The sequence below is a fragment of the Medicago sativa genome, chromosome 3, assembly GCF_051527215.1.
Source record: "Medicago sativa cultivar Bolivia chromosome 3, Bolivia_mono, whole genome shotgun sequence".
NCBI lineage: Eukaryota > Viridiplantae > Streptophyta > Magnoliopsida > Fabales > Fabaceae > Medicago > Medicago sativa.
In genome coordinates, this window is record NC_140751.1 from 102,369,111 (window position 1) to 102,397,107 (window position 27,997).

The 27,997-nt window shown below is 32.0% G+C and overlaps 4 protein-coding genes across 4 annotated transcripts; 3 read left to right on the plus strand and 1 right to left on the minus strand.

Moving 5' to 3' along the window:
• The first annotated feature begins 217 nt into the window (after positions 1 to 217).
• On the plus strand, positions 218 to 2,005 carry LOC146943100 (HMG1/2-like protein). The gene is made up of 8 exons (XM_085757212.1): positions 218 to 303; positions 389 to 443; positions 637 to 756; positions 1,066 to 1,123; positions 1,205 to 1,249; positions 1,339 to 1,419; positions 1,500 to 1,598; positions 1,691 to 2,005. Exons 2-8 carry the CDS (start codon positions 397 to 399, stop codon positions 1,706 to 1,708), a joined length of 468 nt encoding a protein of 155 aa, XP_085613338.1. The 5' UTR covers positions 218 to 303; positions 389 to 396; the 3' UTR covers positions 1,709 to 2,005.
• A 2,686-nt stretch (positions 2,006 to 4,691) lies between these two features.
• LOC146943101 (putative 12-oxophytodienoate reductase 11) lies at positions 4,692 to 7,697 on the minus strand. Its single transcript, XM_085757211.1, has 5 exons — positions 7,487 to 7,697; positions 7,229 to 7,369; positions 6,624 to 6,754; positions 5,766 to 5,927; positions 4,692 to 5,437 (listed from the first exon to the last, which is right to left on the minus strand). The coding sequence occupies exons 1-5, from the start codon at positions 7,576 to 7,578 to the stop codon at positions 4,842 to 4,844; spliced, it is 1,122 nt and encodes a 373-aa protein (XP_085613337.1). The 5' UTR covers positions 7,579 to 7,697; the 3' UTR covers positions 4,692 to 4,841.
• Positions 7,698 to 15,018: 7,321 nt separating this feature from the next.
• Positions 15,019 to 17,715, plus strand: LOC146943102 (WUSCHEL-related homeobox 8-like). Its single transcript, XM_085757213.1, has 3 exons — positions 15,019 to 15,390; positions 16,595 to 17,011; positions 17,395 to 17,715. Exons 1-3 carry the CDS (start codon positions 15,225 to 15,227, stop codon positions 17,454 to 17,456), a joined length of 645 nt encoding a protein of 214 aa, XP_085613339.1. The 5' UTR covers positions 15,019 to 15,224; the 3' UTR covers positions 17,457 to 17,715.
• Positions 17,716 to 26,463: 8,748 nt separating this feature from the next.
• On the plus strand, positions 26,464 to 27,959 carry LOC146943103 (uncharacterized). Its single transcript, XM_085750082.1, has 3 exons — positions 26,464 to 26,581; positions 26,693 to 27,060; positions 27,498 to 27,959. Exons 1-3 carry the CDS (start codon positions 26,464 to 26,466, stop codon positions 27,957 to 27,959), a joined length of 948 nt encoding a protein of 315 aa, XP_085606208.1.
• The last annotated feature ends 38 nt before the right edge of the window (positions 27,960 to 27,997 follow it).

The following is a 27,997-nucleotide window of genomic DNA, read 5'->3' on the forward strand; positions in this document are numbered from 1 at the left end:
AACAAAGGCATGATGAAAGCACAAAGAAAACACAAAATAGAAGCGCTTAGGAATAACGCAGCCAACAGAAAGAAAAGGCACGGATCAATGACATGGCAATAAATTTAAATTCCCGCCTAAATCCCTACCATTGGATTGATTTTCATTTCATTCGCAATTGAATTTCAATTTCCTTTTACGGGCTTAATATCTACCCGCATTTGATCCTTACCCTAGTGTGTCTCTCGTATACAACTAGCGCATTCCACAAACTCTCTCTCTCTCTCCCCCAAACCCTAGTTTCCAACCCCATTCCACCGTTCGGTACGTTTCCTCTCAATTTCGCTCAATTTTCTTCGATTTTCTATCACCTTTCGCTGTAAAAACTAACGCGATTCTTGAACTGCAGTTTTCATCATGAAAGGAGCCAAGTCCAAGGGTGAATCCAAGAAAGCCGATGCTAAGTAAGTTCAATCCGTTTTTTCATAATTTCCTCTTAAATCGTTTTATTCGCTTTCGATTTGGCAAAAAATCGAGTAAATTAGGGTTTCGTATTTTCCAGATCTGAGATCTGAAAATCGAAAAAACTAGCATAATTTCTCTTTTGGTAAACGATTTTTGTGTTATGCTTATTGATATTGTTGATTTTGATGGTAGGCTTGCCGTGAATAAGAAGGGCGCCGCCACTACCAAGGGCGGAAGGAAACCAGCCAAGGGAAAGGAACCAAAGGACCCTAACAAGCCTAAGAGACCTCCAAGTGCTTTCTTCGTTTTCATGTAATTATATATTTCTTTGACTTTCGATACATTTGATTTTTGATGCGTTTTTATCATAATTAATTAATGTGTTGATTTTTTTTTTTTAATTTAGCCTTTGCTTTTGACTGTCCAATTATTATAATTGAATACATAGAATGATATTATTATTATATGAACACGAAAAATTATGTATATGAAATATGTTTGACCTGTCTTATACCGTGTGAAAACAGTTATGACTGCTGAGTTATGATGACCGTGGGACTTTGACATTTTTATTAAACTTGTGTTTCGATTTTTATTCTGAAATTTGTGTGGTCTTTATAGGGAGGATTTTAGGAAGCAGTTCAAGAAGGACAACCCTGACAACAAAGCTGTGTCTGCTGTAAGTATCCGTTGTTGTTTTACTGGCCTTATATCGCATGTAATAAGCAACACTTCACTCATCTGTATATGAATTTTGCAGGTGGGCAAAGCTGCTGGAGCAAAATGGAAGTCATTGTCTGTAGCTGTATGTACTGTTATATTTATTGGTTGTAATTTGTGTTTACAATAACCATTATATGCTGTGATTGAACGTTTGGTCTCTGGATTTATTAGGAGAAAGCACCATATGCAGCAAAAGCAGAGAAAAGGAAGGCAGAATATGAGAAAACCATGAAGGCATATAACAAGAAACAGGTCGGTGAAATTTCTGCTGTTGTAAGTAAATGCAAATTGGGTAACTAGGTTTTTGATGATTTATTTGTGATTGTTGTCAGGCTGAAGGTCCAGCTGCTGTTGAGGAAGAAGAATCTGGGAAATCAGAATCTGAAGTGCATGATGAGAATGAGGATGATGATGAGGATGGCAGTGAAGAGGTCAGCACACATACTTTTTCTTTTGTTGAATTTCACTTTGTAGGAAAGTCTTTGCATTGTAGTTGTTAATTTGTTCCTTATGTTTCATGCAGGAGGAGGATGACGAATAGAAACTTGGATGATGATAACATTTATGTAGGATGTGCTGATGATTTGATCGTCTTGTGTAGATGATCTTTTCGTTTCTTGATAAACATGTCTTACTTCTAGGAATATTTTGCTGCTCCCTTGGTAAATGTTGTCTTTTCAAAACGTGAATAGCTAAAATACGAGGGAGCTAGCCTTTATCTGTACCTTTAAATCCAACTATTTTAGTTAAGAGGTGTTTATCTTTTGTAGAGCTTTTAGTTTCTCTTGTGGAATCTGATTATGTTTAACGTAATTTGCTGATGAGCTTTTCGTTCCTATCCTGCCGCATCATCATTTGCATATATCCTATGTTTGTTTCCTTCTGTTTTGTTGTTAGCTAATGTCATGGTTTAGATTTTCTAATTCTTAGACCTCATTTGTTTCTTAATAAGCAGCATAATGTTCCTCTTTGATTAGTTCATTTAAGACATTTATGGTGTGTTAGGGTCTAGGCGGGGTGCTAACTTTTCTTATTTAAACAAACAGTATAAAATGTTTTTTAAAGTGAATGAAGTGTAATTGAAGTATTGCATATTAGGTTGTAATTTCATTTTTGTTAAAAGAGAAATGATATTTTGACAATCACTTTTTGACAACTTTTGGACAACTTTCTCTCTCATACTCACATGATGTTGTTATTCTCTCTCTTCCTTTTTCTCTCTCCATTGTTTTTGACTAATAAGAAGTAAGAAAAACAAGGTTGTCAACAAAGTTGTCATCAAATGGATGTCAAAATATCATTACTCTTGTTAAAAATATCAACTGTATTTCAAAATAAACTATCCTTTCCCCTAATTGACTATCTCTCCCCTCCTAATCCCTCTCACACACACAAACCCTTAGACTGGTAATTTTGGTTCATTTATACTTTTTTTTAACAATGTAGGTCACCTTTTGTCAAAAAAGCAATGTATGTCAACTGTCCTGGTTTTTTCCAACTGTCTGAGCCGTCTTTTTGAGGTGTTAGTATTTTTGCTTGAGTACGCGGCTTTTGCTGCTTGTTTAACTAGTAAAGCTGTACGCGGCTTTTGCTGCTTGTTTAACTAGTAAAGCTGTACTTGGATGTCTAGATGATCTGTATCACTAGTGGCTCGTTTCTCCCACTCTTCTGTTTGATTGAATTAAGTTTAAGCCCTTGTATTGCTTGATAGATGTTTTACTTGTTTTTGAATATCTGGCGAAGTTGATGAAGTGGAATTGAAGCTATGTGAATTTTTATATCTGGTTGTCTTTTTTTTTTAGCTCAATATTATATTCGATGCCCAAATTTACTTCCATTCGTTTTGTCCTTCGATTAACATTAAAATTACGGTAAGGGTGTTAAAAAAACTGCTATTTCAGAAGGTGCTTAATGCTAAACCTTCCTGGCTCCTTGTGGTTTTTCCCTTGGGCTAAAATGAATATTGATTTTGGAATAAACAGGTCCCTATTAATCTGGTTAAGTTTAATGTAATGAAAGAATTATGTGTGGAGTTAGTTTTTATTTTTATACACAATTTTAATTTAATACTACATTCCCCGAGCATATTCTCTATTAGTCTGGTTAAGTAAAGTTTGATTCATTTGAGAAGAACAGGATACAAAACTGCAAAACTATATTCGACCTTAAAATTGTTTTAAATATGAATGAACTTAAAGTCATCGGTTCAAGTAAAGTTTCACCCTCATTTTTATGTATAACACGTTGGTTTGAACTCACACCCTTCTAGTACTAGGGTTGAAACCTGCGCATGAGTGATATCCTTGGTTTACATTTGGAATTGGATCCTACCCCCTTTGTTTGCCACACATTTCTCGTGTCTAAATTTTGTGAAGTTTTATGTAAGTTTTATTTTTGTACAAATCTGCGTTTTCTTGCCTCTTGAAAGTGGTCCCAAATGTACGGTACAAAGATTTGACCATCAGGATTCAGGAACACTCTTCATTGTGAAGACACATCCTTATGGGTAACCTTTATGCTATTTGATGGAAAAGATGCGTCGCTGTTATACTCGATGACATCATTGCTTCAATTATTTAGTTTCATCTTATTTATTGTTGACTAATATCAAATTCATTCACTAAAATATGTTCCCTTTTTCCCTCCTTGATCGTTAGATTTGTCAACACATCACCACTAGTTTTCATCTGGTTCGTGAGATTTAAAATTCTTGTAAAATAGTCAGTCTCCTTCCCTTAATTCTCCAGCTGTAACAACTCATTGTATTTGCATTGTTTGCAATTGAACCTTCTTGAGTTTGACACTTCTAAGATTGCAATTCTCCAATATATCCCACGCTTCTTTGCAGCTGTTGTGATCTTCTCAAAATTGGCTTTATCAACCTTTCTTCTTGTTCCCGCAATAGGTTGTTCCACGAGCTTCAGTGGAGTTTCCTCCAAGCTCTTGAAACCTGTTTTTTTCTTTACCACTTTCAACACTTCTTGGAAGCAAATATCACATTCATCTAAATTTGCCACTTTTCAAAGTTTTTCCCTGTTAGTTTTGGCTAGATGTCATAAAAATTGATATTGGAGATTGATTCACTGTATTTTGTGGTAAACTGAAAAATTGATTATTGAATTACAAATAGCAACAGTACCATTTATACACGTATATTTTGCATTCCCGAATTTTGCATTCCCGATCTAACCAACTAAATTGAATTTGTAACACACTTTGGATTACTAACAAACTAACTTCACAATACTTATCGCTGCTTAAGCAAACAAGTCGTCATTGAGTAAAGAGATTGCTCAATACCCTTTCATTTGAGTTTTGTTGTTATACAAACAACATACACCAACAATGTAAACTTTTTCAACCCAGACATTCAATTAGTTCACATATGGTGTCATATTCTTAGGTTAGTTTGTGAGATATCTCTATAAGAGCATCTACATGTGATTTTTGATCGAATACATGTTATAAAGTTGTTAAAGTTTGATACCAATAATGTATATGAATTAAATCATCCATTTACATAATTTTATCAAAGAAAAGAAATTGACTTTTATTTATCCAGAAGAACATTTATTTGCTACAATTTTTTTTTTTGGTGTTGGAAAAAAAAACATTTTATTTGATACATCAAAGTATCATGTTCTAAAACACTTATTTAATAGTTTATTCGATCTCTAGCTAGTAGCATTTTCAAGAAATGGATAATCAGTATATCCAACAACAGGATCATTGGTGTAAAAAGTACTCTTATCAGCCTTGTTCAATTGGCCATCCAACTCAAATCTTCTAGGAAGATCTGGATTTGCCAAAAAGAGCCTTCCATAAGCTACCAAATCCGCACCATTGCTGGCCAACACATTGTTTCCTTCAGTCCTATTGTATCCACCAGCAACAATAAATGTTCCATTGAAGATCTTTCTCATGGGCATTAAGGACTCATTGGTGTCACATTTTTCAAACATGGTGCACATCCCAGGTTCAATGACATGACAATAGAGAATGCCTAATTCACTTAATGACTTAGCCATGTAGATGCCTAAAGCATGAGGGTTAGAGTCTCCACATTCACAATAATCAGCATAAGGTGAAAGTCTAACACCAACTTTGTCAGCTCCAATCTCATCAACAACTGCTTTCACAACCTCTAGAGGGAAGCGACAACGATTTTCTACGCTCCCACCATACTCATCATCTCTGTCGTTCACTTTGTCCTTTAGGAATTGATCAAGCAAGTATCCATTAGCTCCATGTATCTCCACTCCATCAAAACCTGTATTTATTTTAGTTTTATAAATGAGTAATATTTTTTTTTTTTTTTTGCAAAGTTGTAAATTTTAGATGACAACGAGTTGCGTCACTAATCTTTTTTAGATGATAATGTCTATTACAAGACACATCATTACAAGACACATCATTGCTATGTATGCAGGGTGTCACTCTAGTGTAATCTAATTAGAGGATCTTTAACACCCTGCATGATATTACAATTTTATATTTTGTTTTATTAAATAAATTTCATACTTTTTTTTTTACTTAATAGTAAAAAGACGATCTAGAGTAGTTTCCAAATAATAAATTGATATTGCACTAATAATTACCTGCTTCTATGGCATTTTTGGCTGCCATTCTGAAGTCATTGACAACTTTTGGGATTTCATCGGTTGTGAGACGTCGAGGAGGTGGGTACTTAGTGCTGCTACCTTGCTTTTGTAGTGCCTTATTTGTGCTTGAGATTGGAGGCTGTCCATCTGGTTGGTAACCTGTTCAAAAACGTTCTATCGATATATATAGGTATATCTTTGCTTGACTATGAATTTACATACAACTTTTGCTAAATAGTGTTCTAAGTCCAAGAATTATTTTATCTAAGAATTAAATCCGAGTTCTTAGTTTATTAACCATTTGAAGTAAATTGTTTAGTTATATGTATGATGTTTTGAAATAAATAATTATTCATTAATGATTAAATATACCCATTTTAATGTAATAAAACACATTTTTTCATAAAAACATATTTCTTTTAAACTTGTTACACAATACTGTTAGAACACTAAAAAAAAAATACTTTTCATCTCCCATTACTTTTTAAAAAATCTTTGGGTCTCATGAATAAATTAATTTATTAAAAGACGAATTATTTAGAAGAATTTGAGTTCCTTACTTGCGTTAGACAATTCTTGGTCAGATTTTACTTATCTTGTAGACGAACTCCATCAAATAATCTAAAGTTCGGCCACATGATAAGCGAAATCTGACAAAAAACTGATGACACAAACAAGGAACCAAAATTCTCCTAAACAATTCGTCTTTTAATAGATTAGTTTATTCATGAAGACCCAAAGATTTTTTTAAAACTAATGGGAGATGAAAAGTATTTTTTTGTGCCCGTATTGTTTCTAATCCAGGGGAAATTATAACATAAACTATTTATTTTATGTGTTGCTAAAACCAGATACCATAGTTGGACACTCTTCCAGCGTGCCAAAGCTGACAAAAGAATATGCCTCCTTTCTCATGAACAGCTCCAACAATGGGTTTCCATGCTTCAACCTGTTCTCTTGTCCAAATACCAGGTGTATTTGGGTACCTTCAATTACCAAGGATTCAAAAACATTGAGACAATATTTTGTATTGAAAGATCTGATTTGAAAAACTTTGTAAAATTCTAAAAACAATGAATAGTTACAATATAGGTTTTGTCTCATGTGCATAAGTTAGTATTGTACTATATATGCACAAATTTTATTGTTAACATTGGATCAATAAGTTCCATTGCATCTCATTTGATCTAATGATAAAATCTATTGATCTAATAATGAAATAAATGTATGCATAATATAAGATTTCTTTCATTTGTATATCATATATCCAGTCATTACATACATATACACTCCATTGTAAAAATGTTTTTTGTAGGAATGTTCGTTTAGCATTTTCATTTTTTTAATTAATATTCACATTTCACAGCCCAAAAAAATAGAGTTGTTATTTTGACACAAAAAAATAGACATTGTATGTATACACTATGAGCTTGAGAACAAAAATAGGGTAGTTGGATTACCCTTGTGCAGTGTCTGAGACCCCTGAGGCTTCCCCAATCAAGAAGCCACCCTTTGTTGTTCGTTGAGAATAATAAAGAGCAGCATGTGGTTGAGCAACGAAATTGAAGGACCTTGTTCTTGTTAAAGGTGCAAGAACTATCCTAATAAGACACACACACAAAAATGAATTAATAACTGTATAAAAATATATCAAGAAATTAGAACAAAGTTCAATTCAATGTGATGAGGGTCTAGGTAGCACTAAATAAATTATTTACCTGTGGGACAGATTGAATTTTCCCATGTTGTATGGGGTGAGAAGGGGTATCACTTCTTTTCCTTCAACCACTTTCTTATTCTCTTCTTCCATAATCGCTTTGGTCACTCTACTCTTCCCACTCTATTGTATATAATTGATTAATAAGTCTCTTCATTCTTATAGTATCTCAAAAGGATTTGATAGTCAATTTCAAATAAACTGAAATTGGCAAATTCATTATGTTCCCAGATTTTATTTAAATAATTTCTTATATTGTTATTTTTTTGGTCAACTCTTATATTATTATTTTTAGAAATATTTTAAATTGTTTTGAAGAAAGAAATATTTTAGATATTGTTATTTCAAGAAAGTTTTTAATAATTCAAAATACAAATAAAAAACGGACAAACTATATTTTAGAATGACATGGTCATGTCATTATGGTTATATTATTTAAAAAAAGGGAAAGGGAAAATTTTATTTATTCAAGTGACACTAACGACCGTCTTACAAGCTACATCCGAAGGGATTCAAACTCAGGACCATAAGGTTACTAGATTAATCTCTCGGATTACGTCAAACAAGCTTTATTTTAGGAGTTTTTTTTTTGTTGAATAAATTAATTTAGGACTCTTTTGATGTTTCGATAGCAGGGTCGTCCCTATGAAACTGGAGGCTCAAGTCTCATAGTAAAAAATAGGCCTTAATAAAAAAAAACACAATTTTTTAAAAAGATTAATCTTCTATTTAAATTGAAAATAACACTCGTATAATTATTATTAGCCACCGAAATCAAAATTAGCAATTATTTTTACTAAAGACGTGTTTTTTAACTTAGAAATAGAAACATAGAACATGATTTTTTACTTAGAAATTGAAACATAAAACATGTTTATTTTTCTTTTTTGAGTGGGAGTGGGGATATTGAACATTAATTTTTTTTGTGGGGATATTGAACATGATTTTTTACTAAGGCTACCAAATGGTTCAATGTAGGTATTTCAAGTGTTCGCCTCATTAGTTCTTTGTGGGAAGTTGTCCCTCAAGCTTTTAGGCATTTCTTTCTATTACGGTCTTTCTATTACGATCTCTTTGTAATTTTTCCCCCACTGTTAATGTAAGACTAGGATGCTGCAGCATACAACCCCTCTACATCCCATCTTCAGCCAAAACAGAATTTACTTAAAAAATTATTCCAAATACTTTTATTTTAAGATTTTTTTCTAATTCAAAATATAATGTACTAATTTCTATGCGCTCAATGTGTATCCACTAATCAAAGACATTAAAAGTTATAAAAAATAAGTATCCACTAATCAAAGACATTAAAAGTTATAAAAAATAAATAAATCAAAGATATTAAATGGACACACTAATATTAAGAAAACAAACATTTCAAAGAAGAGCCGAAAAATCTTAACACACAAGTTAGCAAGACCCTTAGAGCACGAGTTAATAACCTTTTTCTTATACACAAGGTAGTAAATAGTATGAAAACATCTCTAATGATAGGTCTTTTTAAGGAACCTGTTTTGAGTTTCATACACCACTAATAAGCGGTCTCTACAATGCTACACCAAATTTATGCAATTCCTACTCATTTCGCTCCTATGACAAATTAATGATGATAGGATACTACATAAAAAAAAACATGATAATAGATTTATCATGTAACTAAATGTTAGTGACATTACCATATTTTATTTAAGCTACTTCTACGATATTTATGTTATCCACTTTGCGAAAGAAACAAGTTCATTCTTCTCTGAAACTCACTTAGATGTCTTGGAGGTGAATTAGAGGTGCTTTTATCAAGAAAAAACATTAATATTTTACTGATATTTTAAAGGGTCTTGGTAACGAGTTCCCCCGGGGCACTCTTTAAGCAACCCAAATTTAGTAATTATTTTTGTAAAAAGTCGACTATCACAATTTCCAATGCATTTAAAACACAACTTTTCATTAAAAAGTTCTTATTTAAAGTGCTTAAAGAGTGTCCCGGAGGCACTCGTTAACATTTCTCTATTTGAAAATGACTTTGACATAAAAAAAAAAAATCTTCTCAAAGTGATGTAGTATAATATAACAATGAGGCCCTTCAAAAGAAGAAAACATAACAATGAGGGGAGTATGCATTTGTTGTGTCGATATTTCACTGAGTCTTGGCTGTACTCGTTTTGGTGTTGATATTTGATTGGATTGTAATTTGTTATGTTTATCAAGTAGGAATGACACTAAGCAATCATATCCCATTATTTCAGTTACACTTTTCCAACCACTCACTTTCATCAATGATTGTTAATGCATTAATAAAAGAGTTCATTGGTGGTGGAGTCTGAGAGAATTGAAGGGAGACAATATGCCAATACACTTTTCAAGTTTCTTACATACTCCATTTGTCATAAAATATGTGTCGTTCAAGAAAATAATGAAGGTAAAGTTGGAGAAAATAATCAATTGAAAAATTGAAAATTACACTTATTTTGATTTTTTTTTCTTTTCAAATGACACTAATTTTAAAACGAAATAATTGTTAGCAAAAATTCGCAAGAAACTTGTAGGTCCTGTTGCCACTTTCTCATGTCTTCTCTTTCGTTCATAAATAATTAACTCAACCAAACATGACATTATAGGTCTATAATATGTGGACAAGCTGATGTAATATATACATTATATATGATAACCAAATATGAGTTTCGTTATGGTCGTTGGCTCTGAGATAATATGACTTTGTATAATAGAAATTGTTGTTTTGATATTCATCGTTTCTTAGAACACACATGTAAATGATCAAAAAACTTAGAGGTAGTTAACTATACCGCCAGTTACTTTGAAGTCATCGGTAGTTAACTACCGTTGGGGTGTTTTTGGTCATTTCCATGTGTTTTTAAAAAACAATGGATGCCAAAACAACAACACTCTTGTATAATTGTAAGCCCAACAATCAAAATTCGTCTATACAGGACTCACTCAAGGGAACATCAGCAAAAACAAAGGCTTTAGACCTCTAAATTTTCTAGGCCTCGCATCTTTTCCACTTTAAATAAATTTTCGAAGTCAAATTCTTTAAATATTTTCGTGCCTAGCTCGATTAGTAGTTAAGAGGAAAGTTTACTTTTAGTTCATGTTGAGAGTTTGATCCCAAAGATATCTACTCTATTGGTTATACATATCTAAAATTCTTTTTTCTTCATGTTTATTTGAAAATGATGATATTTGTTGGAAATATATTAAGACAGGTTGTGTGCAACCAAAATATGCAAAACTAAAAATCAAGGATCCAAATTTGATAGAAGAAACATCTATGACCTGAAGCGCATCATGCAGAGGAGGGCTACACATCGCACTGGGTCTTCAAAATTGTTATGCAACACACAACCTATGGCGTGTATTGCGTGCGCCTGCTGCTAAAAAGAGGATTTCAAATCTCTACATAAGGCAATGTCTAGAACTGGCATAGGGTTCGAAATTTGATAGAAAGAAGCTTAGGAGTACGAATTTTAAAGGATCCAAACTGAAGATTCACCTTGTAAACAATATTGAAGCTTTTTGTTCATAACCTATTCATGTATAATTCTTTAAAACTTATTAGTTTTGTTTAATTTTACCATGTAGCTAAGTTTCTTAGATTATGTCAAGTAGTTGAACTTCTTATAGCTACTTGAACCATGTAATGATTGATTACTCTTTGTGAAATTGCAAGCTTAGTTTTATTCAAATAATTTATGTTCTTAATGTTTTCTACGCGTTTATAAGTATATGAACTATTATTCGTTAATAGCTTTAAAAATGTTGGATTATCGTATTGTGATATAATTTATAAGGATTTAACGTTATTGAAAACCTTCTGTGCATACGAATAATGGAGCTTATAAAAAAATTAACTATGTCAATTTTTAAAAGAAATAGAGGTAATTTTGTCAATTTTTTTTTGCGGTACAAGTTATTTTCGGAGCATACGTTTATGCATGATGATCCAACATAAATCCGTGACAAATAAATCCTTATAACTTGAACATTCATCCGATAGATCATGATCCAGCAAATATTAATCACTGGAGAAACATAATACTGCAGCAATTCATGCATGGAGGGAAAAGAATAAGGTTTTAAGCGGCAAATATATTTTTTGGTAATCTAATATTAGAATTTCAATACACTCAATTAATAACTATCCAATAATTTCAAGCATATGATTTTATGTTACTTTCAAATATAAAATGCACTCTAATAAGATTTGAGCAACTCATAATAATAAAAATAAAATTAATTTCCCTTTTCTCGAAAAAGGAAAAATATATAATAAGATTTCAATCAGGTCCAAGATGTGGAAAATATAGATCAAAAAGCACACAAATACAAATCTTATACGATTGCACATGTTAAAACAACTAATAATAATATTATTTTTTTTTGGAAAACAACAATTATTTATTCAAAAGTTTTATATTTAATATTAAATGTACATGTTCCAATACAAAGTTTCTATTTTAAACTTCTTATTATGTGCAAATTTGCACATGATAGAAAAACCCAAATATGAATAATCTGAGTTGAATTATGTGCAAATTTGCACATGATAGAAAAACCCAAATATAAATAATATGAGTTGAAGGAGGCTCGTAGAAAGAAAACTAAATCAAAACTCAAACAATATCATATACTTGTTAGAGTATTTGCTTCAAGATAAATATCTTTAAAAAATGTTGACTTAATTGCATGTTTGGTCCCTACATGTATTTTGGTTCCTTATGTTTTAAAAATTTTAAATTTTAAATTGTTCATTTATGTTTTGAAAGTTTCAAGTTAATACAAAACATTACTTACATTAAAATAAGTTACCCCCTTATGTCATTTGGCCGTTTAAATAAACTATTTTTAATTAATTGTTTTTAAAACCAGAAAAAAGTAAAGACAAATACATTGTACTAGGCAAAAGTTATGGTGCATAAGTCCTTCCTTATGCACCATGCATAAGCATATCACAACCGTCAGATCAGGGACACGTGTTATGATCTTGTGCTTCAGCTCTTTACCATTGTTTTGCATCACAATCATCAGATTTCAGCTTCAGCTCTTCCTCTCTCAACCGACCACCTCCACCACACCCTCCATCCTCCGTCCAACTCTGTTCCTCCACCGCCGTCAACTCTGTTCCCCACCGCCTTCACCTCCATCATTCTTCTCTCAGCCTTATAAAAAAAGTCTTCAACAACTTCGACGCAAACAGTGACGGCAAAATTCCTCCTCCACCAACTGGTGGACCCCGCTGTTTGGCATGTCATCAGAACCTGCGCTAAACAGTTTTGCCGAACAGATCCGTCGAATCTAAACGAATTTGAGCGAATCTACTCGATTCCGACAACAAAGCACCGAAATCGAAATCAGATCCGGCGGCGAAGGCGTCGAATCTGCGCTTCTCCGGTGGTCTCACAGAGGAGAAAGCGAAGCAGCTTCGAAAGATGATCGTTGGCACTGAGTCGTTTCATGATACTATGTATCACTCTGCAATCGCTTCTCGACTCGCTTCAGATTTCAAAGCTCGCTCCGATCTGTAATCTTCCGGCGCCGGAAACTTCCATTTCATATTACGTTGCATGCATCGTTTTCGTTTTTTCTTGCTTTTTTAGTTTTTTTAAGATCCAGATTTTAGGGATTTGATTTAAGTGTTAACACAAAGCAATGGTGTGTAATGGTTTAGCGTTTAATTGGTTCTTAATCTCAACTAATTTAATCATTGTGTATATAGAATAATAATTTTCAATGTATAAATATAACTTGTAATATGTATGTGTTGCGTTTGCGATGGATTCGTCTCCTCTGTCTTCCCCGGCGAAGGTTTCTTGCTGTGAATTGATGAAAAAGAAAATTCAAAACCATTAAGTACATCTAATGGTTTTGGAGTACAACTCACAGAAACCATTTCGACAGCAAAATGGTTTTGGAGTCCAACTCACGAAAACCATTTCCACAGCAAAATGGTTTTGAAGTACAACTCACAGCAAAATGGTTTTGGAGTACAACTCACAGAAACCATTTCCATTAGACAATTATTTTGGTTTCTCATAGAAGACTGTCAAAACCATTAAACCATAATTATGGTTTCAGTAATAATTTCAGTGTATAACATCTTAATCATTATTCAAAATCATCTAACAATAATAATTTCATTAAAAACCATTACACAATTATCTTGGTTTCACATACATGACTATCAAAACCATTAAACCATAATTATTGTTTCAGTAATAATTTCAGTGTATAACATGTTAAACAACGTTCCAGTAAAGAAACTCATAATCCATACTCATTTCTCTCTCTAACTCATAAAAAGCTTATTCAAAACAGCTTATTTTGTGCAAAATAGCTGTTTTGCACAAATAAGCTATTTTGTATAAATAAGTTGTTTCGAATAAGCTCTTTTGTATAAATAAGCTGTTTTGAATAAGTTGTTTTGCACAAATAAGTTGTTTTGTATGAATAAGTTGTTTTGAATAAGCTGTTTTGCACAAATAAGCTATTTTGTATAAATTAAGTTGTTTCGAATAAGCTGTGTTGCATAAATAAACTGTTTTGAATAAGTTGTTTTGCATAAATATGTTGTTTTTTAAAATGAAATCGGAATAAGTTGTTTTGTATAAATAAGCTGTTTTGCACAAATAAGCTGTTTTGTATAAATAAGTTGTTTTGAATAAGTTGTTTTGCACAAATAAGCTATTTTGTATAAATAAGTTGTTTCGAATAAGCTGTTTTGCATAAATAAGCTGTTTTGAATAAGTTGTTTTGCATAAATATGTTGTTTTGCATAAATAAGTTGTTTTGAATAAGTTGTTTTTTAAAATGAAATCGGAATAAGTTGTTTTGTATAAATAAACTGTTTTGAATAAGCTGTTTTGCACAAATAAGCTGTTTTGTATAAATAAGTTGTTTTGAATAAGTTGTTTTGCACAAATAAGCTATTTTGTATAAATAAGTTGTTTCGAATAAGCTGTTTTGCATAAATAAGCTGTTTTGAATAAGTTGTTTTGCATAAATATGTTGTTTTGCATAAATAAGTTGTTTTGAATAAGTTGTTTTTTAAAATGAAATCGGAATAAGCTGTTTTGTATAAATAAGCTGTTTTGAATAAGCTGTTTTGAACAAATAAGTTGTTTTGCATAAATAAGCTGTTTTGAATAAGCGGTTTTAAAAAAAGTGATCCTAATAAGTTGTTTCGAATAAGCTGTTTTGCATAAATAAGCTATTTTGAATAAGTTGTTTTTTAAAATGTGATCAGAATAAGCTGTTTTGCATAAATAAGTTGTTTTGAATAAGTGATTTTTAAAAAATCATTCTAATAAGTTGTTTTGCATAAATAAACTATTTCAAATAAGCTATTTTTCATAAATAAATTGTTAAAAAAAATTATAATATGGGGCTTTATTAGGCCCACAAATAAATAGATTTTATAGTAGGTTTGACCCCAAATAATTCTTTTCACTTGGGGTGTAGAAAACAATTATGTTGGGTGTACGGTGCATAAAGATCTCTTTATGCACCATAACCACACCCATTGTACTACTACCTTTGTGTTTTGTTGTTGACTTTTGCTTTATTGATATAAAGAAAAGAAAAAGAGAGGAAGAATGGCGGGATTAGCGGAGAGAGGTTAATGAAATTGCGCAAGAAACTGCGCTCCTTTCTTTTTCTTGTTGCCAAAAACAAAAGATAGGAAGTGTGAGTGACTTGTTGAGTTGCAAAGAAAAAGAAGAAGAGAAATGGAGGCAGAGCATGAGAAGAGAGGAGGAGGAGGACTTTATAGCGTGAAAGTTATGACCGATGAACAAATGGAACTTTTAAGACAACAGATATCTGTTTACATCACCATTTCTGATCAGCTTGTTGAGATGCATAAATCTGTTACCACTCAACACGACCTCGCAGGTAAACTACTACTATTTTCTTTCTTGCAATTCTCTATTGTCATCATAGATGTTAGAATTAGTTGCAAGTTTGTTGAGATCAGATAGTATAGTTAGAATTGATATGTATAGAAAACTTATTTTGTAGCTTATATCATCATATAAGCGTCTATGAATTAGTTATATATGCTATATATAAAGAAAGAGAATACATGATTTTGGATTCACTTTTTCACATTCAATTATACCCTTAGACAAATTTGCCTATATAAATGTTATATTACAGTTTTATTAAAAAAAATAAGAATTTATATTATATTTGTTATATTGTTGATGTCATTGGAAAAAGATGATAATAGTTTGTATACAAAATAAAATTTCATTTTTGTTGTCCCTAGCACAGTTGGCAGGGACATTGCATAATTTATGCAGGGCTGGGTTTCGAACCCCGGACACCTCACTTCTCCACATTTAATTTTTTGAGTTCTAGCCACTAGGCTACTAGACAAAAAAAACATTCATTTTTGTAAGAGGAAAAAACAAGATTTTATAAAAATTAATTTTCGTAATTTATACACATTAATGCAATAAAAAGAGCAGTAACCGTTAAACTATTTTCATATAATTTATAAGTTGTTTCATTAGCTATCCTAGAGAGCTTATGGAAATAAGCGGAAAACAACTTATGATCTTCCAAATAAGTTGTTTCCATTAGTAATTCCAAAAAGTGTCACAAGTGTTTATGTCGGTAGATAAGTTCAAATAAGTCTGTCCAAACGGGTCCAAAATATATCCTGCACTCACTGTAACCAATTTTTGTCCTCTCGATTCCAAAAAATCAATTTTTCTGTTCGATGAGTTCTACAATGTTTCTGAGCAGTAGATTTGCATTGTTTGTATTTGAATACCGAAAAATCATCGTACATTATTGTTAGTTGCTTTACTTAATTATCTTACCAATTAAACCTTTAGTGTTTTTTTTTTATAGATTTGCATTGTTTGTCTTGAATACTGAAAGATTATAATACATTATTGTTTATCTCACCTTAAAAAAATAGAGAATTAAACCTTGAGTGTTTTTTTTTTATAGGTGAATATTAGTGGTTATGTTCATTTTCATTGTTGAAACCTAGTACCTTCAGTGTCCCTTGGCTCACCAACCGAGCTACTTATTTAGGACTAGACCTTGATTGATTTAGCGCTTGTCAATGTTATTGAATGTTCAGGACTGAGACTTGGTAATTTGTACTGTGATCCACTGATGATGGCTTGCTCTGGACACAAGATAACTTCCAGGCAGCGTTGGACTCCAACGCCTATCCAGCTTCAAATACTTGAGCGTATTTTCGATGAAGGCAATGGCACTCCCACCAAACAGAAGATCAAAGACATAACCATTGAACTAGGGCAACACGGTCAAATATCCGAGACTAATGTTTATAATTGGTTCCAGAACAGAAGAGCTCGTTCAAAGCGCAAGCAATCATCTGTTACTGCAGGAAATCATGCAGAGCCAGAGGCAGACACAGAAGTTGAGTCTCCAAAAGAGAACAAAACATGTGAAGAAAGCGATCTAGTTCAGTTCTTTGAGAGTTTATCACCTCATCGGGTCAAGGATATGTACATTCAGAGTCCTGACATAGGTATTAATCTTAACTTCTATGAATACTCACTAACTAGGTAATTCCCTTTTGTATTAAACTAGTTTTTGAGAACATGTACATTGCACATGAAGAAATTCGTGTAAGGAATCCATGTTCGATACGATTGACAATTCTCTGTGTTCAGTTAGGGGAAATTAATAAATGATATAATTATCTTAAGTGCTCATGTCTCATTATGTTCGATATGATTCAAGTTCAATCTATCATTATGTTTCTTCCATTTGTTGTTTACAATTGAATGATTGGCTCATGTGAGCTTATATATGTGTACAATTACTTAGCTATAAAACCTGGTTAAATAAACAGCCATACTTCGTTTTAGGCATTAAATTTATATGACATTAAGTGGTTTGTTTATGCAGGATTTGAGCACTTGTTGGGAAAAATTGAAGTTGCAGGCTGCTATAATTCTTACTTTCTTTGATAACTGATTGGTTGATGACAGAATTCTAGGAGTGATCTATTAGGAGTATCCATCCAAAAATGTTGATGAACCACAAATGAAGTGGCATATATATATATATATATATTGTTGTCTTAATGAGATGCTTTACAAATCTAACTTTTGATCAGCTATTACTGTGATTTGATCAGGCTTCAATGTTATAATACTATCTTATCAGGCTTGTCATCCATGTTACCATAGAATGTAATATCTTATCAGGCTTCAATTTTCATCAAAATCTTGTGGCTTTGTCTCATTTGTTTATGTTTAGACTAAGTATACATTTGGTATGGCGTTGCGTTTAGCAAAATTGTGGCAAAATACAGCGTCAACGTGAAAACTGTGCATATGGAAGGCAAGAAATCAAGGTATCGTATGAGATAACCAGAGAAATTATTTTCTGGTTATGAAGTTTGATTATACGATTTCGCTACCACCATAGAGTATCTAGAAAAATCATACAAGTTTTGGCTTCCATCATTGTGAATGACGACATACAACCCCAACCATTTTGCTAATGCATACCAATCACGATATCATTATTGTTAGGCAAGTGTATAACATGGTAGGATCACTTCATTGTACTCTATTTCAGCAAAACAGAACCACCAAATTGAAAATTCAAACAACTAAGCCTATACAAAATGTAAGTTGAAGAATGGTATTGAAAGCAATAACAAATTGTACCTATGAATGACTAGTTTGCGATGTGACTAACTAAGTAGAGTAGAGTAGAGCAGATTGGAGTGAAGTCAAGAATATCACACTTTTTTTTTTAGGAAAGAAGAATAACACACTTGTGATTCGTTACACAAACGTACGTATATTAGTAATAATAATCTTATCTTGGTTTTAATAAAGAGACTTCCTTAGCCAACAAGTATCCGTTGATAAAGGGACTTCCTCAGGCCTCATACGGACAAATCACGTATCATGAGTAGGCTCACATCAAATTTTTGGTCGTTGGAATTGGAAGGCTCTTAAGGAAGTTACTTTTTCATCATTTGTTCCTGTGTGAAGACCAAGGTAAAAGGTAATATATGAGCTGAACTGCTGCCTGAAAAGTTGTGCTGAAAATAGTTCAACAATGTAACTGAAATACCAGCTAACTAAGAGCAATTTCAAAATGTGTCTTGATTTGTAGCACATTGTTGGCTGAAAGTAGTTCAACAAAGTAACTGTCACAAGTGCAGCCTCACTAGAGCTACGGTTACTTATAGTTTCCCTTCTCTATAATAATTCTCACAAAGAACAAATGATCAAATACTCAATTTCTGAGGCCTACTCCTAGTCAGAAACGGACTCAACAAAATTAAAACAATTTATTATCTTTGCTAATTCTAATCATCAATTTAAAAATAAATACTAAACTGAATCCATTACACAATAATTTTACATTCTAAACATAGGAAAAACAACATTTAAATCTAAAGTTAATAATTTTACTTAAGTACTATTATAAGCTTTAAAGAAGCCTCCTAGTTGAATCCTGCCGACCGTTGACAAGAGGGCACATCGGTCGACTCTTCCATTGGTAGATTCAGATCCGGAAGAGCTATTGAATCATTATTATTATTGTTGATATTTTGGCCCAATATGCATGAAGAGGATCCCACATGAAACGACATTGTTTTATGAACAACACCCTTGCCTTTACGCATTTGGGAAGACCCATAATTGATCTGATTTTGATGATGACTCTGAAACCTTTGTTGATGTAGGCATTGATGTTTCTTCATGTTCAAAGCATTTCTAGCTTTACCCTGACGTAGTAGCTATAAATAAATAGCGATTTTTATTAGAAAAGTGTTTGTTAGATATTCCAAAGGTGTGTACACCTTGAGAGTGATAGAAATAAGAGAAAGCAATTGGGATGTTCAAATATCATTGTTGTTTTCATAAACCAATGGACAAAAACATAAGACAAAACAAAGTTCTATGTCCCAATAGAAAGGAAAATTATAATAAGAAAAAAAAGGGATTAATTAATGATACCTCCTTCCTATGATTCAACATCAAATAGAATGTCTTCAGCCATTCGTAATGTTGTTTCACCTTTTCTACCTCCTGTTTGGTTTTACAAAGAGTAATTAAAATTGATTGAAAATAAGAATATCAAAAAGAATAAAAGATGAAAAGAAATTAAAAAATGCAAAAAAACAAACAAAAATTAAGCTTACATGATTGATTGAAGTTTTTCTATTGGTCGACTCATTTACAGTAATAAGAGTTGATTCTCTTTGCTAGACACAAAAGAAAAACCTAAATCTCAGATAACACATGACAAGAAGAAAATAAATGGTAAACATGATAAATAAAAGCAATGAGCGAGAAAGGTAAATAAGAATACCAGTTTTAGGGAAGGTTTTCGCTTTGAAAGTTTTGGCATTTTAGAACTCACAATCTCAGTTTTAACAGTGACGACAATATTAGACCGACCATTGGCAGCGTGTTTCCCTCTTGAACCCTTTATGGATGTTGGAGATGGAGGAGGGGTTTCTGGAGCCTCGATTTTGACAGCACCGGCATCATTGACAGCACGGCCATGGCGCTTTCTCGGAGCAGGAGGACTTGAAAGAGACGGATTGGCTGTGCTGGCATTACCAACACGGCAGGGACGCTTTTTTGGAGGAGGTTTCTCGGTGGCACCATTAACATTACGACATGGACGTTTTTTTGGAGCAGGTTGTGATGTTAATGGTGTTTCCTTATTCTTTTGACACAAGAAACAAACCCTAAAAATCAGAAATCGCATAATAGAAAACTGCCAAAGAAAATTGAGCACCAAAGGAAAATATTTCCATACCTTTTTTAGAGAAGTTTTCTTGTTTGAATGTTGTTTGAGTTTACGGTCTGATTCAGTTGCAGAACTACATGCCTCAACTTTGACAATGGCGTCGGCACCGGTATTAACATCACGGTTGTTTTTAATTGCTGGAGAATCAGTTCTTTTTCTCTTGCAGCCCCAACTTAATTGTATGCCGCTTATAAAACTGACATGACAGTGAAAATCAAGAATGATTTCTGCAACTTCCTTCTCTTTCTTTGACCACTCTATATAAGAAGAAGTTTCTGTTTTCTTTGTTCTTTCATCTCTCTGTCTTTTCATCTTTCTGGTTACTGAATGAGTGAATCAATGGAGTGTTGTTAATATATGAAAAAGTTTAAGCTATGAATTTGTTGGAAGTGTGTGTGACTGAGAGAGTGTGACTGTGAAGATTTATAGACGATAGAGAGAAACAAAATTTGTGTGTCACTGCTTCAAATCAACCTTCATAGACGATAGAGAGAAACAAAATTTGTGTGTCACTGCTTGAGGTAGGGTTTATTTATATTTAGTTTAAATATATTCTATGTTATTATATTTAGTTTATATATATTATTAGGGTTTTAAGGTAGGGTTTATTTATATTTACTTTAAATATATTATTCTATATTATACTAGTTTAGAGACCCGGCGTTGCCCGGGTTAGATATTAAATACTACATCCGTCCCGGAATATCTGACCCATTTTCTAAAAAAAAGTGTCCCGAAATAACAGAGCCATTTCAATTTTCAATACAACTTTCATCATTCCCAATACAATATAACTCTAATTAATACTACTTTCATCATTCTCAATACAATATATTCCACTTTCCCCTTTATTTATACATTTTTCTTAATCTGTGTGAAAAACTAAATTGGGTCAGATAAATTGGGACGGAGGGAGTAGTAAGTTTTATAACTTTGTGTGCACGACTACAAATGTAAGTATATTAGATTGAATTTATTTAAATTTACAATTATAATAATATCTTAAAAATATATATAAATGATGAGATGAATGTCCAATGCAAGAATAAAAAGTGTAACAAAATCAATAATGAATTAGTCCACGTGGTAAGAGTTTTGGGTCCCTTTAAACATGTGGTCATGAGTTTGTTTCGTGGCCCGTGTGTATGAGAGAAAAAAATCGATTGAAAGGGAATAAAATTGGTGTTTGGCAAACCTGAAAAAGGAAAAATGTTAGATGAAAAGAAGGTCTGGGGTTTTTGCTTGTGCTCAAAATATGTAAATATGTGATTAACAAAAATTTATTTATTTATAATTAACATTTGCATTAGAATATGCTGCTAAAAGATAACATAATAACTAATCGAACCTTTTTTTTTATCAAAAATAAAAACTAATCGAACCCTTTTTTTTTCCTCAAACATAAAAACTAATTGAATGATACAGTGCTAAAAGATTAGTAATAACTAATTGAAGTTTTTTTCCTAAAAACAAATAAACAAATTGAAGTCTTTTAATCATAAAATAAGATCATATATGTAAACTTTGTTGAAAGTATTATGTGTAGTTTGTTGAGATATTTTTGCTACATAAAATATTAGAAATTCAAAAAAAAAATTAAAGAAAATATTGAGTGGATAAGATCAAAATGTTGTTGAGATATTTATGTTAAATAAAATATTGGTTTTTAAAAATAGAAAAAATAATAGAAATATTGAGAATGAATGTGGAAGTGGCATGTGGCATAAAAAACCTTACTTTATATATATACTATTGATTGATACTATTGATTGATTTAGAAATAAGGACCTGAAATAATAGTATAGGTGTTATCATAAAATGATAGTATAGGTGATTAATAATATTAAAACGCTATTGGTGAAATAATATTATTTTAGGACCTGAAATATTATTATTAAAATCAAAACGCTACTGATTAATAATATTGAAACGAAAAGGACCTGAAAAAAATAGTATATGTGATAATAGTATAGGTGATTAATAATATTAAAACGCTACTGTTGAATCGAAAAGAGAAGAAAAAATAGTATAGGTGTTAGTTCAAGGACGTGAAACAAAAACAATAGTATAGGTGTTAGTTCAAGCACCTGAAACTCGTAGGTATTTGTAATGGATGCCAACAACAATAGTTCAAGGACCTGGAAAAAAAACAATCAATAAACTCACTCGTAGGTGTTAGTTCTCTCTTATATTATATATAAAAATAAAAATCTAAGCATAAGTAAAAGTAAAAGAAACAATAGTATAGGTGTTTGCAAACCTGAAGAAAGAAAAAGCTTAAATCAAAAGAAGGTTTGAGTTTCAGTTTCTGCTCAAAATATGTGATTACGTGATTAAAAAATTATCCTTTATTTATAGTTAAAAAAAACAAACCGAAGCCTTTTTTTCCTCAATGAAAAAAACTAATTGAATAATATGGTGCTAAAAGAGATAGTAACTAATTGAAACTTCTTTTCGTAAAAAAAGAAATATTTAATGGATAGTATTGAAAATATTATATATAGTTTGTTGAGACATTTTGGTTACATAAAATATTAAAAATTAAATATAAAATTAAATAAAAATATTTCAGGTCTTGAAATATTATTATTAAAATCAAAACGCTACTGATTAGTCCTTTATCTATTTTTTTCCCATTTTAGTCCTTTATGTTCCAAAATATTAACAATGTTATCCTTTTTAACATAAAAAATAAAATAAAAAATTCAAACTCATCAACAAACCCAGAAATTCATACAAAATGCATATTTTCATGAAAACCCAGCATCCCAGAAAACTTAAATTCATCAAAAAGCCATATTCACGGTAAACCCAACAACCAAAGGCTATTGCACTCATTTATTAAATTGAAAATAATTTACACACTATTTATTATTGATCTATTAATTCATTGATTAAAAAAAACAGCAATAATTTATGTACGGAAGAGAATATCTATTCTTTCTCATTCCTTTATTCAATTTGGCTTTGTTTAGTTATCATTGGTTCAACAAAGCATGTGGACTTGTTGCTGTTCATCAATCTCACTCACATCTCTTAGTAAATGATCTCCTCTATCTTCTTCTCCAACCTCAACTCACTCTTGGTTCTATTACATTCACGCCAATCACTAATGTATGCGGCAGCGAATCGGCTTAACCGCCTGGAAATCTCAAAAGCAAATCTTACAATCTCATTAAATCTAAAAAATACACCAAGGCTGTTGTACACGGAGGACCTCACACACCTCCAGATCTGCTCCAGTCTTCAATTAGACTATCACAGGAGGGTTGAGGGGAGTTAAGGAAGAAGGTTGATAGGGAAATGGGTTCTTGATTTGTTGATGAGTTTTAAGAACTTTTGAATTTTTTATGTTAAAAGGATAACATTGTTAATATTTTGAAACATAAAGGATTAAAATGGGAAAAAAAATAGATAAAGGACTAAATTGTTACCTCAAATTAAGTTAAGGGACCAAACATGTAATTTAAAAAACAAATCGAAGCCTTTTTTTCCTCAATGAAAAAAACTAATAGAAACTTCTTTTTCTGAAAAAAAGAAAGAAAAAAATAAAGGAAGATTTAATGGATAGTATTGAAAGTATTATATATAGTTTGTTGAGATATTTTAGCTACACAAAACATTAGGAATTAAATATATAATTAAATAAAATATTTAGTGGATAAGATCAAAAATTTGCTGAGATTTTTATGTCAAATAAGATGTTAAATAAAATATAGAAAAAAATATAAAAATATTGAGAATAAACGTGGAAGCGACACGTGGCATAAAAAACCTTACTTTATATATATACTATTGATTGATACCGTGAAAAAATAACCAAGCATTAGAGATCTTTTAAAAAATAATATTTGCGAGCATAGCTCAATTAAAAGTGACATTGCATAATATACGTAGAATTGGGGTTTAAAACCCAAACACCATGTATACACCTTATAAAAAAAATGAATTTCTAACTACTATATTACTTGATAAAAAAAATTTCAACAAAAAAAACCAAGCAATAGAGGAAGGGTTTACTTATATTTAGTTTAAACATGTGTTATTCTATATTATATATACTATGAGAAATAACCAAACAATTGGACTGAAGTAGTTAATGACTTCCTCAAAGATGAATTGTTCAGGATAACCTAAATTCGATTTCTAATAAGTGTAACAATTTTTTGTAAAGAAATAGTTTTTGTTTTTTTACGGATGGTTAAAAAAAGTTGATTCCTATTGATTGTTGGTGTATATATTTTTACTTGTCAAAAATATATGTATTATTCTAAAAATATAAATATAGCACAAGAAAAATGCTAAATGACAAGACAATTATTTTCCTGCTACACACACGAATGTGGTATCTTCACTTGTTGGACCCTATCAAACATGTTTCTCTCTATTTCAATTCAAACTTGTGTTTTCATCTTCATACCCTCCTTTTATATTTTCAATCGATATTGAGACCTCCTTTTATAACTGTTCAAGTAATTAACTTAGCTAGCCATGCACTTCCTGCAATGGTACTTCCACCCTCTCACCTTTGTTGTGCTTCATCGCTCTGATCTTTCTCTTGCTTAGATGAAACAATTTAATTCTTTATATGACCATAAATGACAGCAACAACAATGGGATGCAAGAAAACAGGGGATGCAAAGACAATTGCTATGACAAAGATGACATCAAAAGTTGAGGTGATGTGCATGTGGTTGACGGTGGTACCAGAATCATAGGCTGCCACGATTATGAGGATCAATTTTGGAGCATTTTTTATTTGCCTTTCTCTTTAATATTAAAGTAATAATTAAAACAAGCCTATAAATAGCGTGTTTGTAAATCAAGCAGGCCTTCGTGTGTTTTGCATGACAAAAGCTTCGTGCCATATACCACACCTCTTAAAACAAAAATTTGGTATTATGCTACATAAATTTGGTATTATTTGCATGACAAAAGCTTCGTGCCATATACACACCTCTTAAAACAAAAATTTGGTATTATGCTACATTATTTTTTGGTACGAAAATAAGACGATAAATTTATTTCGGGTAAAGGACAAAATTAGAAGAAGAAAAGCATGTTTAAAACAAAAATTTGGTATTATTCTACATTATTTTTTGGTACGAGTATTGTGCTGTGAGGAGTGCTATATCTCCCGACAAATTTTAGTCCGAAGGATTCAAGAATAGCCAATTAAAATCTTTTATGGCCTGAAAACATGTTGTGAAGAGGCATAACAACTGCATTTAATAAATTCCGGATTTGGTGGAATTCAGCAGGTGGTGGTGTGAATTAAATATTTTACTCCTTCGTGATTCCTTCGCAATAACTTTTTTCGCATTATCTAGCATTTTCGTTTTAAATAATGTAACGTCTCACGTGTCGAGTGACGTTTGATAGCATCCCTCTAGGTTCCCTCCTTAGTTAAGTCTACCTTAGTTTTCTCTCTCTATTTATCTCTTCCATTTTCTTTTTTGACGGGTAGTTACGAATTAATTTTTTTTAACTCAAATCAACCCTATTCATTTCTCTTTGTTTTGGCGTCAAACGCTGCAGATTCAAAGGAATGAGTATTCTCAATCACTTTGATTTTATCATATTATTTGTAGGCATTATGTTGTTGTATGATTTTAAATCAATGATCGGATGATGTGAATTTATTAGCATATTCATCATTTATATTTTTATGTGGTTGTATTTTATGTACTTTATCAAATTGAATGAATGAATATAATTGTTTTGATAAAAAAAAATCTAAATCATATATTTCAATAAAAAAAACAAATCTTAAAAATCTTATTTTAAATCTAAAATATATTAAACTATGAAATCTTCAAAGAATATATTTAGGCATTTTATTCTCGAAGATATCTTATACTAATTGATATCGACAATAATTTAATAAAGAGCTAAATTTGATTTTAATCTATATTTATTTACGCAAATTTAATCTATATATAAAATTAAGATTTTTTAAAATTAGTCCCAACAAAAAAATTATTCAATTTTCCCTAAAAAAAAAAAAGAAATCAATTTTAGTACTCGTGGCCCAGGAGGTTGTTCATTTCATACATCATTCTCGTGCATAAAAAAGGCTCTATTGCGTTCAGAATTGATTTAGAAAAGGCATATGATAGGCTTAATTGAGAATTCTTGGAACTCACTCTCCATGATTTTGGTTTACCCCCGACAACTATATTTCTCATCATGAGTGTTTTTTGGAATGGTGCCAAAACTGATCATTTTGCTCCATCTGGAGGTTTACGCCAAGGCGATCCTTTATCCCCTTACTTGTTTGTTCTTTGTATGGAGAAACTATCTCTTAGTATTCAACAGAAAGTCTTTAGTGGAATATGAAAACCTATACATGTATCTAAGGGTGGCCCACAATTATCTCGTATTCTTTTTGCTGATGATGTTATGTTATTTTGTGAAGCCAGTACTAAACAGGTCAAAGTGATTATGGATACCTTGGAGGAGTTTTGTTCAGCTTCGGGATTAAGGATTAATACCTTAAAGTCCAAAGCTATGTGTTCTAGGATGGTTCAAGGGGAAAGAAAGCGTGAGATACAAGATATTTCAACTATTAAATTTATGGCAGATTTGGGGCATTACCTTGGTTTTCCTCTTGTCCAGGGTCGAGTTTCTCGAAATGTATATAACGACGTTGTTGACAAAGTTTCAAAAAGGCTAGCTACTTGGAAAGGAAATATCTTGAATAAAGCAGGACGAGCATGCCTAGTGAAGTCTGTCACAACAGCAATTCCCGTTTATACCATGCAACTTCACTATCTTCCTACTTATGTATGCAACAGGTTGGATAAGATGGCAAGGAGTTTTCTCTGGGGGGGGGGGGGGGGGCGATGGGCACTCTCGAACTTGGAATCATGTTAATTGGAATATGGTTACAACCCCTAAACGCTTTGGTGGCCTAGGTATTCGTGAAGCTAGAATTACTAATTTAGCTCTACTTGGTAAGTTAGTGTGGAACATGCTTCATAATAAAAGTTATTTCCCATAAATACATGGGCAACACGTCTTTATGGATGAATAAGAAACATAATAAACCATCAATCACTTGGCGCGGTATTCAACATGCCATTACAAATTTTGCTGCAGGATATAGCTTTCGTGTAGGCTCCGGAGACTCATCGATTTGGTATATTGACCAGACACAACTCGGTCCCCTCTGTCAATTGGTTCCATTTGTTAACATCAGTGATTCAATTATGTGTTTGAAGGATGTGTGGGAGGATGGTAGGTGGAACTTGCAAGGTCTTGCCACTATGATACCAACCGATATTGTCCAATATATTCATCAGCTTCCAGTTCCTAATAACTTGGATGCACGACTTCCAGATACGTGGACTTGGAGACATGCAACGAAGGGTGAATATACTTGCTCGAGTGGATACTATTGGCTTCTTCAACAAAATAGAGATTGGAATGTGAGTTGTAACATGAAGTGGCTTTGGCGCCTTAAAGTACCAGCAAAACTTCATCACTTTCTATGGCTTTGTTTTCATAATGCTCTCCCTATTGATGCTCGTCGGCATCATTGGAACATGGTAGCTTCTCCAAGCTGCACCCGTTGCTCTTCACCCATAGAGAATATTCTTCACTGTTTACGTGATTGCCCGCACTCTATAGAGCTTTGGCTCCTCTTGAATAATCGTCTCTCAACAATTCAACATTTTGGTTAGAAAGGGGTTTGTTATAGAATGGATCTTTATTGTTTTAT